Source organism: Lissotriton helveticus, chromosome 2_1, assembly GCF_964261635.1.
Source record: "Lissotriton helveticus chromosome 2_1, aLisHel1.1, whole genome shotgun sequence".
Lineage (NCBI taxonomy): Eukaryota > Metazoa > Chordata > Amphibia > Caudata > Salamandridae > Lissotriton > Lissotriton helveticus.
The window spans coordinates 2,091,143,362-2,091,164,835 of NC_136059.1; the positions used below are offsets into that span (position 1 = coordinate 2,091,143,362).

At 41.8% G+C, this 21,474-nt stretch overlaps 1 protein-coding gene across 1 annotated transcript in view; it reads left to right on the forward strand.

The window, feature by feature from the left end:
- LOC144820363 (polypeptide N-acetylgalactosaminyltransferase-like 6) overlaps window positions 1-21,474 on the forward strand; it is an 859,921-nt gene that overhangs the window by 451,756 nt on the left and 386,691 nt on the right. The window contains exon 3 of the mRNA XM_078677924.1: window positions 19,324-19,432. Within this exon, the coding sequence (XP_078534050.1) occupies window positions 19,324-19,432 (109 nt within the window). The remainder of the gene's footprint in view (window positions 1-19,323; window positions 19,433-21,474) is intronic.

Here is a 21,474-nt window from a genome sequence, read left to right on the forward strand (position 1 = left end):
CCGGTTTCTGGCATTACAGCCGTCTTCGGCCCGGCTTGCTTGAATCCTGATGGTGCAATGAGCAAGGGACTCATGTCTGAGTATACCCTTCCACGCTTAGGGTGGACAAAATTATTTACAACAAGGGGTGGTGAGGGACAGAGTCTCTGAATTAAGCAGAATACTCTCACCCAGTCAAGAGATCAGGGCTAGATCCAACACCGTTTTTTAGCTCATTGCACCATCCCAGTTTCAGAACCTGGCTGTATGCAAATTAGTCTGTTCCTGTCCCAGTGCATGATGGGAGCAGGGCAAACCAAACTACAAAAGCCAATTCTTACACTGGGAAGGAAACAAGCTTCCGGGGACCGGTTTCTGGCATTACAGCCGTCTTCGGCCCGGCTTGCTTGAATCCTGATGGTGCAATGAGCAAGGGACTCATGTCTGAGTATACCCTTCCACGCTTAGGGTGGACAAAATTATTTACAACAAGGGGTGGTGAGGGACAGAGTCTCTGAATTAAGCAGAATACTCTCACCCAGTCAAGAGATCAGGGCTAGATCCAACACCGTTATTTAGCTCATTGCACCATCCCAGTTTCAGAACCTGGCTGTATGCAAATTAGTCTGTTCCTGTCCCAGTGCATGATGGGAGCAGGGCAAACCAAACTACAAAAGCCAATTCTTACACTGGGAAGGAAACAAGCTTCCGGGGACCGGTTTCTGGCATTACAGCCGTCTTCGGCCCGGCTTGCTTGAATCCTGATGGTGCAATGAGCAAGGGACTCATGTCTGAGTATACCCTTCCACGCTTAGGGTGGACAAAATTATTTACAACAAGGGGTGGTGAGGGACAGAGTCTCTGAATTAAGCAGAATACTCTCACCCAGTCAAGAGATCAGGGCTAGATCCAACACCGTTATTTAGCTCATTGCACCATCCCAGTTTCAGAACCTGGCTGTATGCAAATTAGTCTGTTCCTGTCCCAGTGCATGATGGGAGCAGGGCAAACCAAACTACAAAAGCCAATTCTTACACTGGGAAGGAAACAAGCTTCCGGGGACCGGTTTCTGGCATTACAGCCGTCTTCGGCCCGGCTTGCTTGAATCCTGATGGTGCAATGAGCAAGGGACTCATGTCTGAGTATACCCTTCCACGCTTAGGGTGGACAAAATTATTTACAACAAGGGGTGGTGAGGGACAGAGTCTCTGAATTAAGCAGAATACTCTCACCCAGTCAAGAGATCAGGGCTAGATCCAACACCGTTTTTTAGCTCATTGCACCATCCCAGTTTCAGAACCTGGCTGTATGCAAATTAGTCTGTTCCTGTCCCAGTGCATGATGGGAGCAGGGCAAACCAAACTACAAGAGCCAATTCTTACACTAGGAAGGAAACAAGCTTCCGGGGACCGGTTTCTGGCATTACAGCCGTCTTCGGCCCGGCTTGCTTGAATCCTGATGGTGCAATGAGCAAGGGACTCATGTCTGAGTATACCCTTCCACGCTTAGGGTGGACAAAATTATTTACAACAAGGGGTGGTGAGGGACAGAGTCTCTGAATTAAGCAGAATACTCTCACCCAGTCAAGAGATCAGGGCTAGATCCAACACCGTTTTTTAGCTCATTGCACCATCCCAGTTTCAGAACCTGGCTGTATGCAAATTAGTCTGTTCCTGTCCCAGTGCATGATGGGAGCAGGGCAAACCAAACTACAAAAGCCAATTCTTACACTGGGAAGGAAACAAGCTTCCGGGGACCGGTTTCTGGCATTACAGCCGTCTTCGGCCCGGCTTGCTTGAATCCTGATGGTGCAATGAGCAAGGGACTCATGTCTGAGTATACCCTTCCACGCTTAGGGTGGACAAAATTATTTACAACAAGGGGTGGTGAGGGACAGAGTCTCTGAATTAAGCAGAATACTCTCACCCAGTCAAGAGATCAGGGCTAGATCCAACACCGTTTTTTAGCTCATTGCACCATCCCAGTTTCAGAACCTGGCTGTATGCAAATTAGTCTGTTCCTGTCCCAGTGCATGATGGGAGCAGGGCAAACCAAACTACAAAAGCCAATTCTTACACTGGGAAGGAAACAAGCTTCCGGGGACCGGTTTCTGGCATTACAGCCGTCTTCGGCCCGGCTTGCTTGAATCCTGATGGTGCAATGAGCAAGGGACTCATGTCTGAGTATACCCTTCCACGCTTAGGGTGGACAAAATTATTTACAACAAGGGGTGGTGAGGGACAGAGTCTCTGAATTAAGCAGAATACTCTCACCCAGTCAAGAGATCAGGGCTAGATCCAACACCGTTTTTTAGCTCATTGCACCATCCCAGTTTCAGAACCTGGCTGTATGCAAATTAGTCTGTTCCTGTCCCAGTGCATGATGGGAGCAGGGCAAACCAAACTACAAAAGCCAATTCTTACACTGGGAAGGAAACAAGCTTCCGGGGACCGGTTTCTGGCATTACAGCCGTCTTCGGCCCGGCTTGCTTGAATCCTGATGGTGCAATGAGCAAGGGACTCATGTCTGAGTATACCCTTCCACGCTTAGGGTGGACAAAATTATTTACAACAAGGGGTGGTGAGGGACAGAGTCTCTGAATTAAGCAGAATACTCTCACCCAGTCAAGAGATCAGGGCTAGATCCAACACCGTTTTTTAGCTCATTGCACCATCCCAGTTTCAGAACCTGGCTGTATGCAAATTAGTCAAGCTAATGATGACAGAGCTAGGTCAGCTCGTAGGGGATAGCTTCAGCAGAGAGAGGTAGCAGCCCCTAGGGACAGTTAGACCTCCCCTTTGCACACCAACCTCCCTACTCAGTAGCCTAAGCTCCTGACTAGACTCTCCACTCAAAATGGCCGACCTACGTTCCCCCTTATATAGCCTAGGCCCTGAGTGACTAGAGTGGACCAGAAGATTCTGGAACCCCTCATGTCATCCTAAGGCCCCAGACTCTGAGGTGGCAGTTGACAGGCCTCCATTTTGTAGAGGAGCTCCTACTCTTCCTCCATTTAAAAAAAAAAAAAGAGCACCTGAGCCTTATTACTATTTAGTAATAATGAGGCACCCATAGACCTATGGTCAACACCCAAAAATTACAGTGGACACAAAAATAGAAGGCAAAAAGGGGAGAAAAATTAGGAGGGACCACCCAAAGGACTGACAGGTCTAACATGGTGTACAACTATTATCCTAAAATTATGATATAGTGCTTTGGAAAACTGTGTTTGATAAGCAAGTTAGTGAGTGTCCCCGCAAATGTGTATGCTTTCTAACCTTGCAAGGATCCAATCCTTGTAAAGTACATATTTCCTGTTTTAATCTTCACCTTGGAAAGATATGTAGAAATGTCCCTAATATATCAATGAATTGCTGTCAAACACTACTACAATTCCATTTCTATACAGGTGCTTGACTCCCCCCTTTCTTGTACCTGTTCTCCAATAACTTGTTCCACACTTTTAGGTACCATCACATCTTTCTTTATAGGAATGCCATTCTTAATTTTATAACATCATCCTTTGTAATCAATATCATGATCGAATTAATTATCCCAGAGATATCTTTCTTCACTAAAGAAAGATTCTGTACTAGAAGTATGTATGCATTCTTCACTAAAAACTGCACAAATGTTACTTCTATTTACTAATTTCTTTTTCTGGTTTTGTCTCCTCAAGTACAACACCATTTTGTCAAGAGTCTTCATTCTATTTCTAATTAAAAATAAACCTTCACCTTCAAAGTAAAAGCCTTATCAACTACTCTCTCAACTCGTTCTTTCTGTTTCACTGCATGTCTCCTTCTTCTATACTACTTCTTAATATTTTTTCAGCAGATTTAGAGCTACTTTACTACGAATCATTCTAGCTTTGATTTCCTTAAACCGCTTCTCTCTTCTGGTTAAGGTGTATTCATCTTTGTGACATTCTTTCCTGTTCTTTTTATATAGATTTTGTCCATTGTTATCCTTTTCATAGTTCGAATTTATTTTTATTATTTCATAATCTTTGGAAATGTTCATATATATTTTTAAGAAATGAGTTTGTCCTCTTACCAATAGCTTTTTTTTATACACCACTTTTTCTTCATTTTGCACCTTTTGAGTCCCAGTCCTGCCTAGACACTGTACTTGCTTCCGTTCCTTTTCCCTCTGTGCTTTTGTATGCAATCTGTCTGTAATTATACAGATATTGTTCTGTTAAAAAAAGCAAAATTATATTTGAAATTTTTCTCTACCTAATGTACCAGCTACTTTACGACTGGCTTACACATATTTCAGAGTTCAATTTTATGTTATGTTGCAGCTTTTAAATGTACAAATCAACCTACCTACATAACCACAAGCACTTAGTTTGATGTACCAATCCCAAACTGAGCCACTGCCTGTGCAGGTAAGAGGGTAGGGGCTATTGGGAGGGAATTTGGACAGATGACGAGGGAAAGTTTATATTTTATTTCATTTTCCCTCATTGTCGTCTGTCGAATCCCCCCTAACTCAGATCCACCGCCCCACCGCTCTTACCTGCACAGGCCACAACTGCCCAATCCAAAACACAAAACTTAATTTATGACTTACCTTTTAATATTATAGCACCCTGTCATACAACACAGCTGCACCATATCGCAGTTCTGTCTTACACACATTAAAAGACCACTTTATCCCTTATGTACTTAATGTTAAAACAAATATCAACCAAAGTGTAAACGTACATACAGTGTCTCATCCTGTAAATCCAAAAACACAACATAAGCCCTATTTCTGTGCCTCTCTACAACTGTGCCACTGGTACATTTAGTATTTCAATGCTTTTCAACTTTTAAACACTGCATATAAAAATGTGCACATTAATGTATTTCACAGCATTTAGCTCACTAATTCTTCCAAGTACTTGCAAACAGGGTGTGACAGGTTACATATATAATCCACCAGATGGTTCTAAAAGAGTACATATTCCTCACAAAAACTTTTAAATACATATGTTTCTGGTTGAGTACAACAATACTCCCTGGATGATTGAATGAGTGTATAGATGGCGCCTACATAATTCCCTCAGAATATAGGTAGTGCCTGAATCATTCTCAGAATGAAAGGAACTACATCAGTGGTTTTGTAAACACATAGTTAGTGTCTGTGTATTCACATACCTATATTGCTACTATCTGGGTTATTAGATGAACACATGGGTGTTGCCTGTGTAGTTCAACAGGTACATAGTTAGTGCCATTGTGATTGAAAGAGTGCATGTGTAGTACTTGGTTGATTGAATAATTCTAGATATCACACTTGATATATAATTGCATACATGGCTCTCTAAGAGTACACATTGCTCTGTTACTCAGCGTCCACATGCATCAATAAGTTTCTAAAACTGAAAAAAAAATTCTTACCTTTAAAAGCACAAAACCTTTTTCCCTCAATGGCATACCTACATCAATTCGCAAATATTTATTGTGTTTTTAAAACATATATTCAGAATTTCTCAAAGAAAAGTTACATGCCAAGTAAAGCTAGCACACAAATTCTCAAAAGACATTCTTCACTGTTACCCCTCCTCAAAAACAGAGCATGTTGAAAGAAATGCACCACACTCACTATATATATGAAATTTGCAACAACCTTGAATAACATAGATCATGATGTAAACATATATGTGATTTCATAAAAGATATACACCTTCAGGCCTTTCCAAAAATATATAGTTCTCTGCATCTTTAAATAAACTTGACAGTTTCATCGTACATATAACCACATTGACAAACACTTCCTAATACATACCTAACAAGTATTAATACTTTATAATTTATACACAGGCACAGCACATTTTCTTATGTTTTATTCATGGCAACAGTACTCCTATTTAATAATGTGATTAAAACTACCATAACTCTGAGGCTGCAGATAATATAGATGTATCAATTTTTGCACATAATGCTTAGACATTTAAAACATTGTGATTGTTAAAGGCATTGCGGGTGGTCATTTTCAACAGTACCATCATCTTAAACACATACCCTCTTCCATATGCAGTTCATCTGGTATATTTCTTTTCATATCACTGTGTTGCTTTTTTAATCAAACTCTCATATACATCTTCAATTCTAATGTACCTGTTTTATATAAATAATTTATATAAATTAAAAAATAAATTAAAAAGTTATTTACATACCATTGAATTGAGCTTGTAGATTATATTGTTCTTTTAGCTCTTTCTGGATAGTTGTGACACTGTTAAGATTTGTACAAATAAGCACAAGAATGGTACACCACTTCATGGAAAGCAGCTATAAAACTTTCTATTCTATGATCGTGAGAAGGGAAGCAAATGAAATCATATCTTTCATTGTAGACTACTGTAGCTCCACTTGTGAATGGTTAGCCTCAGTTAACCCCTTCCCTCTCTTTCAAAACGAGGTTTCTGTCAGCCCATTTTCGCGATTATTGAGGAAAAATCATGGAAAAAACAAGAGCTCAAACCTACCTCTTTCTTCATTTTTAAAAATGTTAATATTACACAACAGTTTATTACATATACCTTAGTTGTAAATGAAAGCTTGCCATTGCTTAAATTGTGTCATCATGCCTCAACTTTAAAAAAAATGTTCTGTCTCTTTAACATTTTCCCCCCAATTCACTCTTAGCTCAGTGTACCTAGCAACCCAGTGGAACTAGTAGGTCACAGGTTCACAGCACATCCTAGAAAGAACAAGCTACTTTCAAATTAGAAACAGCAGGTGTGGTTTACTTCACAGATTCAAAAGCATATCAATGTCTGTATTACATGAGTTTTTTAAACAACAGCCAATAATAAGATTTCTTTCTAAGGCATCCAACACACTACCGATTTTTATTCACTTTCATGCTGACAGCATCCATAAAAAAATATATATGTTTCAAAACACCTCCATTTGAACTGCGTTTCCTTTGGAAAACTACCTCATTCACCTCCAGTCTTCTCCTGACTACTATTGCTCTTTCACCGCAAAATGCTTAGAGTATGGATTTATATATTAGGCTAAAGAGGCTGCAAAAAAAGAGAGGTAATCACAGGGACTTGGTTTTGCCAAATGTGCAGATTAACATTTCATCAGTTGCTGGCTTTGGTTAAATCCCTTTTGGATTCCTAAGCTCCTCACCTCAGGATTGTGCACATTGACCTTTGCTAAACTGATGTCATTTTTCCCTCACACTGTCTTGGTGTACTGCATTCCTCAGAGACCATCTCATGGGCTGTATCTATAACAACAATCTGTGTTTTGACATGCATGGAATTTATAGAAATGATGTAGTGCATTTTACAGAAGGAGGCAACAGGGTGTTTCTAAGTAACCTGAAACTCTGCATCCTGTCTTGTGTGTAGCAGCCATATGCACACAACCAAAGCCATCCTAGTACCCAAAATATTGTGAAGCTTTTTCTAAAGCTTTTTTTTATTTGGAGATTTTTGTGACGGCTGGATGTGTTGGTGGTTATTCAATGTCAGCTTTTATTTTCCTTTTTTGCGATGTGTTGGCAGGGGTCGCAACATCGTCGCAAACAAAATGTAAAGAAAAAGAAACAATGCTTATTAATCCACTGAAGTAAAAACAAGCCTATAAAAATACCTCTTATAGAGCTATTTATACAAACAAAATTATAGGTTACATGGGCGTTATAGTTGGGAAATAGAATTTAAATAACCTTAGAAATTCACTGAAAAACCCAAAGGATACAGGGACGTTGTAGTTAGGAAACAGAAATTAAAAAAACTTTAGAAATTCAGTGATAAAACCAAAGATTACAGGAACATTATAGTTAGGATGACATTTCACTCATACAAAACCATAGAAATTCAGCAGTTAACGTGCCCCCAAATGCACTGCTTATGACCTCACATATTACATCACTCATGACATGGTCAGTGACATCACTGATAACATCTCAAATGACAATTGTGAAGGCCATAAGACCAGTTTGGTAAGTACTCTGAATAAAAGATGATGATGGATCAGAAATCCAAGTGCAGCATTTTCACACTGGGATGAACAGAAGGGTATGGGATGGAGGGGAACCCCAAAATTGTGCTGAACCAAATGATGTATATGAAAAATGAAGCCCAAAGAGCCGGCAAATAACAAGTTCATGGGAACTTATGCAAAGACATTGAGAAAATCCACAAATCCTAGCCAACTCAGGAATGCTGTGGCTGCTACAAATCTTGAGGAAATAATAATTGAGAATCATGAGAATCGTGATTACAATTGACCCTTACATATCAGGGTATTTCATTTAAATAGAAACATTTTAGAAAGCTTTGAAGACAAGTGTGCTGAAAAATGAGGAAAATGGAGACGGGCAAGGTCATAGTCTTGTCATAAGAAGACTTTGACAATCACCTATGCCTATCAACCATGAGACATGATGGATCCCATAAATGCCTAAACCACAAGATGAACCAGACCTGTTCAGTGCACTGTTTACGATAGAGAAGCACTGAACTAAGACATTGATATAGAAATATGAGAAACAAGTGCCTGAGTGCAACCCTCCAAAATCTTGTTGGGACTAGTAAATGACAAATTCGTAACTCTATCCTCGTGGGTTTAGAATCAAAAGTACACTCATTTGATTGGGCAACTTTTAGAGAGAACATGGATGTTTGGGCCTTCCAAGAGACTTGGTCTGTGGAAGGTGTTTTTCATGTGGGTTATTTAAATATTTTCAATCCAACAGTCAAGGGACCGAGGGGCAGACCTGTTGGTGGGTTGACTTTTTGGGTGCGGCAACTTGAGGGGATAAAGGTGGAGGAGCTTTTTATTAATATCCCTGACATTATGGCTATCCGGGTTATTTCATCAAAGGGCCTCGACGTGACTATATATAATGTATATTCAAGGGGCCTCCTGGGTGGTAGGAGTTCTAAAGTTGTTACAATCCTGGAAAGTCACCTGAACCAGGAGGATAAATCTAGTAACCGGATTATTGCTGGTGATTTTAATACGAATTTTGAGCCCCTAGACCTGGATGATGGTAAGCTCACCGAAGATGTGAATGTATTGTGGGGTGCTCCCTACTTGGACCTACAACCCATAAGGAAATGGTCCGAGGCTGCACTCCAATTGAAGAGCTTGTGCCTGGACAAGGGATTTAGGGCGGTCAACGGAGGACACAGTCAGACAGGCAGGGTGTGAAGACATTTGATAATGGCAGATCTGGTAGCCGCATTGACTATATATTAGTTAATGTGGAGCTGTGGCCTACTATTTTAGATATGGTGGTACAGAGTAGGCCAGAAAGTGACCATAACCCTCTGGTCCTGTCATTTATTGACAGCAGTTTTAGTAGATCCTCTAGGAGGGAAGGTGTTATAGATTAGGTGATGGCAACTATTTCCAATGATCAAAGAGGGTAGCCACTAACGAGAGGACCCGTGCTGATATTAGGGATTTGGTCTCAAGCTCTCTGCTAAAACTCAACAGTTGTGAGTCAAATGAGGTGCTCAATGATAATTTATTGAGCATCCACAGTGAACTTTTAAGGGTCCTAAAAAGTATTTTATTAAAGATAACCCCTGTAAAAAGGATATTTTGCTGAGGCCTAGCTCGTGGTATAACAATAGCTGTAGACAGGCCCAAAAAGCTTGGGTGAAAGCTATTAAATCTAGATCGCAGGATGATATCAAGCAATGCAGGGTTACCAGTAAAGCAGTGCAGAGACAAGCTAAAAAAGCCTGGGATGAAGATCTTTTGGAAGGAGTTGTTACAGGCCTGTAATGGTCGTAACATGACCCATTTTTGGCATCTATTAAAGTGGGGAATTGTCCTCAATCACTGACCCCGATTAACCATGTTGATCCACAGCATTGGGTGACATATTTTGAAAATCAATGTAAGATACTTGACAGCAATACTGAGGTTGTCCCGTCCTTCAGTTTTGATGAACCACTGAAGTTCTCATATAAAGAGGTGGAGTCTGTGCTGAAAGTGATTACGAGTGGCAGAGCACCAGGGCCTGACAGCATTCCAGCAGATTTATTTAAGCACAACCAAGATCTATGGGTCCCATACCTAACTCTACTAGTAAATGCTATAGCTAGTGGAGCACCAGTCCCAGAATCTTGGTCCGGAGCAGAGATTTTACCGACCTACAAGAAAGGTGATCACTCCGCTCCGGCCAACTATAGACCGATCAGTCTAATCGATGCTGTTCAGAAAATCATTGCAGGATTAGTATTAGGGAGAATACAGGGCTGGATGACTGAAGCTGACATCCTAACTCCCCTACAGGCAGGGTTTCGGTCACATATAGCAACCCTGGATCAGGCCTTCAGATTTGTGGTACTGTACTGGAAGGAGGTGTTTTTAGGGGCGGGGCATGCTTTTTGCGGCTTTTATGGATCTTAGATCTGCTTTTGATCTTGTACCAAGGGCAAAACTGTGGAAAGTAATTTTGGAACAGGGGATGCCTAATGAATTGGTTGCTATCTTGGTTAAACTCCACGAACACACGTATGCACAGGTTCGCTGGGGGAAACCAGGGGGGGTCACAGACAGGTTTGAGGTGTGTAAGGGCGTCAGACAGGGGTGTGGGCTGGCTGCCACCCTGTTTTCCTTATTTATAAATGGGTTGGTCCAGTATTTTGAAAATTTCCCGACTGACGCGCCAATTTTAGCTGGCATGAAAGTCCCCCTGCTCATGTTCGCGGATGACACCTTGCTCATATCCAAAACGAGACAGGGTTTACAACTGGCACGGTCTCGTTTTGAGGTGTTTTGTCATGAACATGAGCTGGTGGTCAACGTAGGGAAAACCAAGTTCGTGGTGCTCCATGGGTCGAAGTCTGTTAGAATACGTGTGTAAATGGTTGGCGACCCATTGGACCAGACAGATGTTTTTACCTACCTGGGGGGTTACATATAGCGATAAATTGAGTTGAAAGCCCCAAATTGATATGGTAGCATTAAAGAACACCCAGCTAGCTGGTGCATTGATCAAGGAGCATAGGTTGTCCCTAACCAAGCCCATTGCCACTATTGTTAAAATATATGCTTCCAAAATCCTGCCTGCGATTATGTATTGTGCTGAAATATGGGACTTTAGCAATCTGTCCCCTCTAATTGCAGCTCAGAATCAATTTTTAAGGTCGATAGTAGGCTTGCCCCAATCATCACTGCGAATTCCTCTGCTTTTAGACCTCGGCTGCCAGGCACTTGAGGATGTAGCACGCTTCAGACCCTTGGCATTCTGGAGACGTCTCTGGATTACTCCAGAGCTCTCCATGTACGCCAAAGCCTTGGTCGAAGTAAGGGGGCTAAGTTGTTCATATAAGATTTCTTGGTTGTCTGAAATTAAGTCACTGTTGACTGACATGGGGATGGGGGAACTCTGGGCCCATCCAGACATAGCTGAGTTTCCATCAAAAAAAGTTTATAGTGCTGTGTACTGGGAGATGAAGAAAGTTAAGAGATTCTCCTCCGATATCAGTAGGTCTTTGACAACTGTTTTCCTTGACTCCAAGGATGAACCCCTCCTGGAAGATTACTGGGATATTATCACAAAGCAATCCAACCGCAAACTTTATCACCAGTTCAGAGTAGGCACTTTGCCTCTACGATGGTTATCTAGTAGATGGAACTCTGCTGGTAGTGACAAATGCACATTTTGCGTAGATTTCATTGAAACCATCGATCACTTCTTATTTGCTTGCCCTGTGTACCACCAACCAAGACGCATTTGGCTAAAACCTGTATGCTCGCTTATGGCACCAAGGTCAGCAATGGCCGCAAGTAGAATATTGAAAACTGATACTTTAAACTAAGTTGTAATTGGAGTAGCAAAGTTTTTGAGCTGGGCATGGGTTCTTCGTAATAAAAAAGGGGGGTTTAGCAGTCATGAATGACTTAAGTCGCGGCTATTCGAAGTAGGGGCTGGTGTTGGAAATTATTACAGGATTGGAGAGTCGACACCTTAGTTCTTTTATATCTATAGATGTATTAAGTCTATTGCTTGTTTACATATTTAATACTTTTTTAGGAATGGTTTTACATGTAAATTTAGATGTATTTATTTAATGATGGAGCTTAGAAATAGGTTTTAGAATCTTGAATATGATGAATTTTATCTGTATGGAATTTGTATTAACTAGTTCATATTGTCTTTTATGATGAAAAATCGCAATCAAGACTTAATGACTGACTGACTGATGACTGACAAATACCTATACCATGAAAATTATACATTGCACGAGTGTGCAGAATCCATAAACTCATATTGAATGAATGCACAAAGAATGCACCAGTGCCTATGGCAATTGTGAAGAAAAATATTTTATGCAGCATTTTTTTATGAAGCAAAAAGAAAAGAGCACATTATATCTGCCTTTGAAACAACTGGGGGCATCTTTCCTAGACACAGAAGCAGGATGCAAGCAAATGCAGTTTCAATAAGATGCCTGACTCCCTGACCAGACAAGCACAACGTTTTAGATAATAGAGTAGGTCAATATGCTGTTTAAAATTTCTACTTTTTGAAACAGACAGTGAGGTTGCCTGTTTTTGTACTTGAATTGTCTGTACATATTTTATTTTCAGATTTTGAAGAGGATAGGGTTAATAGTAGTAGTGCTAAGAAAGGGATTCATAAAACCAAATCTAAGAATTCATGATTGAGAGGGCACTTACCTGCTTTAATGTGAATATCTATGCTTCTGACTTGTTTGATGGGGGATCATTTTACCTGCACACAGGCAGCCCGGACAAGCCTGTCTCCACCAGCGGCACGCGACTTCGCTCCTGGGGCCCTGACGCTGTGGTCTCGCCGCCCAAACTCCATCGCGGCGGCTGGAGACTACAGCTCCCAGAGGGCTGAGCGGCAACTTCCGCCCACTTCCTCCTGCAGCGCGCCCGGAGGCGCTACTAAAGCGGGGCTCTTCCTCGACGGAGCGGGGATCATTTTACCTGCACACAGGCAGCCCGGACAAGCCTGTCTCCACCAGCGGCACGCGACTTCGCTCCTGGGGCCCTGACGCTGTGGTCTCGCCGCCCAAACTCCATCGCGGCGGCTGGAGACTACAGCTCCCAGAGGGCTGAGCGGCAACTTCCGCCCACTTCCTCCTGCAGCGCGCCCGGAGGCGCTACTAAAGCGGGGCTCTTCCTCGACGGAGCGGGGATCATTTTACCTGCACACAGGCAGCCCGGACAAGCCTGTCTCCACCAGCGGCACGCGACTTCGCTCCTGGGGCCCTGACGCTGTGATCTCGCCGCCCAAACTCCATCGCGGCGGCTGGAGACTACAGCTCCCAGAGGGCTGAGCGGCAACTTCCGCCCACTTCCTCCTGCAGCGCGCCCGGAGGCGCTACTAAAGCGGGGCTCTTCCTCGACGGAGCGGGGATCATTTTACCTGCACACAGGCAGCCCGGACAAGCCTGTCTCCACCAGCGGCACGCGACTTCGCTCCTGGGGCCCTGACGCTGTGGTCTCGCCGCCCAAACTCCATCGCGGCGGCTGGAGACTACAGCTCCCAGAGGGCTGAGCGGCAACTTCCGCCCACTTCCTCCTGCAGCGCGCCCGGAGGCGCTACTAAAGCGGGGCTCTTCCTCGACGGAGCGGGGATCATTTTACCTGCACACAGGCAGCCCGGACAAGCCTGTCTCCACCAGCGACACGCGACTTCGCTCCTGGGGCCCTGACGCTGTGGTCTCGCCGCCCAAACTCCATCGCGGCGGCTGGAGACTACAGCTCCCAGAGGGCTGAGCGGCAACTTCCGCCCACTTCCTCCTGCAGCGCGCCCGGAGGCGCTACTAAAGCGGGGCTCTTCCTCCGCGTCGCGGACGCGCACGGACGTCGCCGGGCGAAGCCCGGACAAAGGGCGGGCCCTCTGAGGCCCTCAGAGGTCGAAGTGGTCGTGTGTGACCACAATAATATTAGTACAACTGCTGATGTACTTACTCAGGATTTAGAGACTTCGGTATCATTAATATCATCCTTTGAGACATTGATAGATACCGCGTTTAACGAAATTGTCGAAACTGAAAGGAGGTTCTCTATGGGTCCAATGAATATCAACAAACAAAATGCTACGAATAATTTAAACGCCAATACTCATGTCATCCCGGAAGTTATTGTGATTAAACCATCACATCCTGTTGTTACTGTGCCCATTGTTCTGGATGATGAAAATACTGTTACATACATTGCCTCTGATGTAGCCCCTGACCCTATCTTGTTAGTTACATCTACAGAGGCTACCATTAAGGCGACTGAGAACGTCGTAGCGAAGAGAAAGAGGGGCCCTGTAAAACTGTCACATAACAAAAGGAAGCAGCCATTAAGGAGCGTAAACCAACCAACACCACAAAGTATGTGGAATAGGGGGAAGAAATATAAGTTGACTCAACATAATGTATCTGTGCAGGAACAATCTCATCTGGGTGATGTCGTAGTTATAAATAACGAGGATGTGAATTCTATGTCAATTTCCACCCAGACTGATCTCCCGAACATCAACAGTCATTATTTTAAATCAGAGGGGAATCTCATTGAGACCATCGCAGATACTATTTTTAAACAGCTTGAAGGTCAAATGAACAAACAATTTAATAATATTTTAGAAGACTTGACAAACTGGAAAACTTAATTAAAAATGATGATGCCAAGAGAAAAGGTATTGTGAGCTTGGACAAGATAAGAGTAGAACGTCTGCTAAAGGATTTGGAATCTACCACTCGAGTTCTTACTGGCGGAGACCATGCCAATAATATGGTTAAGGAACCACAGGTTGCTACTATTCTAAAACCGTCTACTACACCTGCGGTCAATAAAAGCAAAAGCATAAGAGGTAGTAACCCGCCTGACTCGTCAACCAAACCACTTTTGCTCCCAAGTAACGTTATCAGTGTTTCTGATTCCACGATTAAATCTTCTGCTTTATCTACCGCTGCTAATGGAACATTATCGAAAAACAATAAGAGTAATCTAGCAACATCCACTGGTATAGTGCAGAAGGCCCCCTTGAATTCTAGCAAGCGCTATAATAAGATCTCACATGAGGACACTCGACCTATTAAACATCAAGGCCCTGCCTTACATCTTTTACCTGAGGCTTGTCCTTATGTTCTAGTTCTGGCCGGCATTCCACCCCTTAGGGAAGGACAAGGAGAATCGTGGGTCCAACTGCACAACAAGTGTATAGACTGGTTAACAAAGCACAAAGGTGTGGGTTATGACATATCTAACGAAATCTTATCCACAAGGCGAGTAACCTGGGTCGGTCCTCTTTTCAAAAACATTAATGGGGACTGTATTGTAATTAACTTTAGAAACCCAGGCACTGCAAAATTTTTGTTGAATAAAAACTTTGCTCGACATGGTATATCCACAGAGGTGACCCCCTTACCGCTAAATTACTTCTATCGTCCTCCACACAAAATGATGCAGCCCCCACCAGTTTTTCCGTTACATAATAGGTTTGCAATATTCAACGACCTGGAAACATTGGATTGACTGCCCTTTATCACCACTGAACCGGTTTCTGTGTGTTCTGCTATCGGCCAGTCAGTGGAAATACTTCCTGAGACATTTCCGTTAACACCAAAGACCTTTTTACTTGGTACACCATGTGAACAACAGGGGCATACTATAGTAAACTCTGTTTCAGGATCTGATCAGGGCCCATGTCCGAGTCTAGATAACATTTTAAAAATTCTCAGCTGGAATATTGCCGGTTTGAAGGCCAAGATGAACATCACTTCTTGGAAGGACTGGGTTAACTGTCATGATGTACTAATGTTCCAGGAAACCTGGTGTACCGATGATTTGCTATTTGAGGGGTATAGCTGCCATAATAGGACTGTTTTAGCCCCCCCGTTTGGTCGTCCAAGCGGTGGATTATCTATTTGGATAAAAATTACTGCTGAAGTTAAAGTTGATACACTTCTAACCAATAGCCCCAGCTTCATGGCATTATCTTACACCCAGAGGACAAGGTTATGTCTGATCAATTTCTATAACAATGACTTTTTGTCCCAACCTAATCATAATTTTATTCTTTTATTTGATTTTATTGACGAAATTGTAGATGGACAGAAATACGGGAAATTTGATGGCATCTGTCTAGGAGGGGACTTTAATGCTCATATACATTTAAGAAATCCCCTATGTAAAAGAGGTACAGAACTGTCAAATTTTCTCGCAACTAGAGACCTTGTAAATTGTATGGAATATGTAGGTATGGAAAACACTGCCGCCCCATTTCCCACTTTCATTGGTCATGGGGGCGGGACCACAATCGATTATGTTTTCGTTTCACCTCTAGTCGCTAATGCTTTAACAAAGGCTGAAGTGGTATGTAAAATTTATAGCGACCATTACCCAATTGTCATTCACCTATCACTTGTGAGGGGCAAGTGTTTACGAAATGAAATAGGTGCTAAAAACTTGAAGGTATCAACTGACAAATTGAGGGTAATCTGGAAGGGCGCAGACAATAGGGGTATCCTAGCTGAAACTATTAAAAAACATCCAGTTCTGATCGAAAACTGTCTGAGTTCTGATGACTATGGGGCTAAAATAATTACATCATTCACAGAACTCTGCTCCATAATAAAAGGTGAAATTTCCAGACCAGCCTCTAGTAAAGCTGAGGAAACACCTAGATGGTTTGATGCCCTTTGTTCAAAAGCAAATAGGAAGTTGAGAGCTGCCCTAAAAGCTGAACCTAGGGATATACCACAAATAAGACTGCTCAGAGCAGAGTACAAACATACCCTACGTACTAGATCTAATGAACTGCTTAAAACTCACTGGGGTTCCTTGGCACGCTCAGCCGAATTGAAAGATACTGCTGGGTTTTGGAAGGAAGTTAAGGAGATAAGATCTATAGGCTCTAATTTAACGGTAATTAATTGTAACATCACCGGTCCTATCTGGGTTGAACATTTTGCTAAAATCTATGCAACACCAGATAACCCTCCTTTGACTTTACCCCCCCTAAACCCACTTAATATCTCTGTATCTGAGGTTGAGGATGCCATATTAGAAAGTGCTGGAAATAAGGCGCCCGGTCCTGACGGGCTCTCGATTGACCAGTTGAAGTATGAGCCCGACTTTTGGGCGCCACTATTATGCAATGTTTTTAATAATGTAACAAACGGGCAAATTCCAGAAACATGGTCTTGCAGCACAATCGTTCCCATTTTTAAGAAGGGTGACAGGCTGGATCCGGGGTGTTACCGCCCCATTTCATTAATTGATAACACCTTGAAAGTTTTGGGGCGGGTTATATTTAAAAGGATCAGAACTTGGGCAGATGAGAATAAGATCTTACATCCCAGCCAGCTTGGTTTCCGTAGTAGCGTTGGAACGGTGGAACAATGCTTAAACCTGAGCCTAATTATGGCAAAATATAACATTGCTAAGAAATCCCCTTTATATTTTGGCTTTATGGATTTGAGTTCCGCTTTTGATTTTGTTAATCGTTCCCGCTTATGGTCCACCCTCCTTGAGTATGGTTTAGACGATCATTTGGTCCACTTTTTAGCTTTTTTACATCGTGATTTAAAAGCATGTGTGCGCATAAAGCAATCTGGTGAAGTTTCTGATGACATCAGCATTGGCAGGGGTGTCAGACAAGGGTGTGTGCTGGCCCCCCTCCTGTTTATTTTGTATATTAATAATTTAAGCAGCTCTCTGGGTATTTTAACAAAAGATGTACCCCACGTGAATGGAGTCCCTATACCTACCCTTCTCTACGCTGATGATGCTGTCCTGATGGGCCGCACCCCCAAGGCACTTCGGACTCTAATTTCAGGATTTGTTCTTTTTATGGCCGATTTAGGCCTGACAACTAATTTTAAAAAATCCCTAATCATGAGCTGTGGCCCTAAAAATTATAAAATCGCCGAGATTAAATCAGGGTCAAATGTTTTAAAAAGTACCAGTACTTTCCCCTACTTGGGGTTGTTATTTTCAAACACTGGTTCGTGGCATGCACATGTATCTTATGCTAGGAATAAGTTGGGTAAAGCCATAAATTGTGTTATTTCTTTGAGGCAACCCAACCATGCAGACGTAATTACTCCACTAGTTAAGATCTATCAAACCCAATGCATGCCAACTGGCACCTATGGTGCGGAGGTCTGGGGTTATACAAACTGTTCCCATATCCAAATGGAAGAAAATAGGTTCTGCCGGAAGGTGCTGGGGGAGGTCATTTGTTCCCCTAACTATGTGTGTCATAACGAATTAAACATCTCATACATAGAGGACTTTGTAAGATCCAGACCAGCACTCTTTTGGCTAAGGATATGGAATAACCCGGCTGCCATTCTGACCCGTGAAATAATTTTAGATTGCCTAAAATGCGACAGGGCATCCTGTATACCATGGTTAAAAGCGGTAAAAGATTGCCTTGAAAGTGTAGGGCAGGGTTCTCTGTTCACTACACCAAGTTTAATAAATCGTTCCCATAAGACCATTATTTTTAGGGCACTATATGACCTGTATAGAGAGGAGCGGGAAAGGAAGAACTTGACTAAATGCACTGTTACAAAATATATGGGCTATTCTGAACCCCACATTAAACATCCTGGCCCACCATATAGGTATTTACGTCTGCACCTTGGTAGGTGGAATAGGGGTTTACTGTTTCGTTTCCGAGATGGGAGTATAGTGAATCTACTAAATTTCCCTTTGGGTTACAATAAAAACCTAGAAACTCTAAATTGTCCATGTAACCCTAATATGAAACAGAGCCTCATGCATTTCTTGTTCTTTTGTGGTTTTTATAAAAAACTTTCCGCCCATTATTTAATGCCTTATTGCAGAAAACATGAATTGACTAATTTTAAATTAGCCCTGAGGTCTTTTTTATTATTGGGATCAGATGAAGTTATATTCAGGGTGAGCTGCTTTCTTAAAGCTGCTGTCAGATCACGAGTCACTTTAAATATTGAGGCAGAATAATTGCACACTGCATCTCTTTTATGCGTTTTAGAGAATTTTTAGTTGCATATTTTTAACTTGTGTATAACGCTGTTTTTAATATAATATGAAGGGACAAAATTTGTGTGTAGATATGAAAATGAAATTGATCTTGCTTGACCATTCTTAGATTTGTTGTCCAGATGTCATCATTGTATTTAATTGCTTTTGTTGTATTTTGTATGTACTTTTATGGATGTTTTTATTCCGAATAAAGATCATTTGACTTGACTTGACTTGTTTGATTTGAACTGTGAGTGCTCAGGTAAATAAACATTTAATATAACTTTGGAGAAAAGATTATACCATGCACAGAAATATATGAATATCCAGGCATGAAAAACAATGCAATTGTCAGTCCTAACATGAATCTTTTCTTTTGAAACAGAATTTTCCGGTTGGCCTCATTGATGGACAAGTGTACACATGGACAGATGGCCTAAAACGGAAAGACTGGCATGACTATGAGAACATTCAGAAAGACGCATTTCGATCAGGTACTGGGCAATTTTTTATCTGCTATATCCATATTTCAGTCTTTATGTGTCTTACTTCTGGTAATAATGTGCTGATATTATACAACTGAGAGAATCTGGGTTTGTGAACTTACCCAAAAATGGTGAACCCCGAAGAAAGTTTTTCAGGACATTCATGAACTCACTTTTCTCTTTTAGGTAAGGTAAACATTTCTGCAAATGATTAATGGTTCCATACCTAATACAAAAAGAGCATTGATTAATATAAAAATACAATTTATAATAAAAAATGAATAACAGATTGTTTTTAATTATTGTTGTATCGATGGGAAAACACAAATAACGAGATACACCCAGTGAAGCACATTCTAAGGCTCAATACTTTCAAGTAAAAATATCTGGTTGAAGAATAAAATAAAGGTTTATTAAACATCCTCACATTAAATGATGTAATGTGAACCCATTTGAGGTATTCAGGGTCAATGGTTCTGTTCTTTTCACAACTGACAGCAACCATCATATACCACCATATACCACTCCTATAATTTAGCACAGCCGAAAATATAAGAATCAAATATATATTCTAAACACTTTTCATTGCATGTTACAGTAGCTAACAATTTAAACAGGGATTTTGCAGAAGAGGAGACATTTTTCAAAATAAATATATTCGGCCTCATTAGGCTGATAAAAACGTAGAATCTAGAGTTCAATTCATTCTTCGCAATCAACACAATCATTTCCAATTGTCAAATATATTTGATCCCTACTATTGGAAAACCAGCATTTAGAAATGAGAAACAATTCTGTAAACAGTAATGGAATACTGTATTTCTGGAAAGCTGACCGCATACTTCCACATTGAATGGGTTGGATTCAGTCACTACGTAAACAGGTAACAAATTCAAAAGTACAGTTCAGATGGCAGCTAATGTTGAAGCAGATGCCCTTGGCCCATGTTTACAATTCAAGCTATTTCTATGAGAAAAAACAATGGGGCATATTAACAAGATGTGCGTTACAAAACGCACATGGCACATTTCACTATCGCCGGATTTTTTCGCCGTGTTAGCGCGTTATTATCAACGCCCAACACGTAGGCGATAGTAAATCCTGCAATAGCCGGCGATAGTGAACATTAGCGCGTGAAAACAAGCGTTGTTTTCACGCGCTAATGTGTGCCTTGATAATATGGGGGGGTGGATTCAGCTTTATGATCCACACCCCCATGTTATCAATGCCTAACGCCTGGTCAGAGCAGGCGTTGGGACACCTGCGATAAACGAGTTTATCGCAGGTCTTTTCCTCGCAACGCCTGCCTTGGTGATAGGGTGTTCCCACCTCCAACCACATTTTACATGTGGTTGGACATGGGAACGCCCACTTTGCATGTCATTAGCGATGTTTCTCGCTGACATGCAAAGTGGGCTTGAGGCAGGCGTTGCAATGCCCTTGTTAATAGGGCGCGGGAAGTATCGTCGCTTTCTCGGCAAATTGTGCCGAGAAAGCGGCGATACTTCAGCTTGTTAATATGCCCCAATGTGTTTTAAAAACGCTGCATTTGTGCCCTATTTTGGAAATGCTTTTGGTTACTATGCACTTTCACATAAGTTGCCCATCCCTAACAGAAATGAAACTTTGCAGTTGCTTATTATTCCAGCAACTCCTGTCTAGAAAAAAATTAGGAAACAATTTTAGCACATAACTGCATACACCTGACAGAAATTAGTAACTGTTAAATAATTACTTACAAAACAAACCCATTCCATGTCTCCCAGCCATGAATGGAATCAAACCTAAATAAATGTGACACGTGGAAAGTGATTTGGATTTCTGCAGGGAATGAGTCTGTCCCAATCTTATACCTTATGCTATATCCGCTTTACCTTCTGCATGTGCAAATATCTGCAAGTAGGACCCTTCTCAAAAGGGATCAACAGAGTCTTTGGGAAATGTTTACTAACCTTTCACTCACCAAAAATCGGGTCAGAAAATGGCCAGAATGTAAATTTTTGTGCTATATAGTAACGTCACAAAGATGACCTCTCCCACATAGATCAATT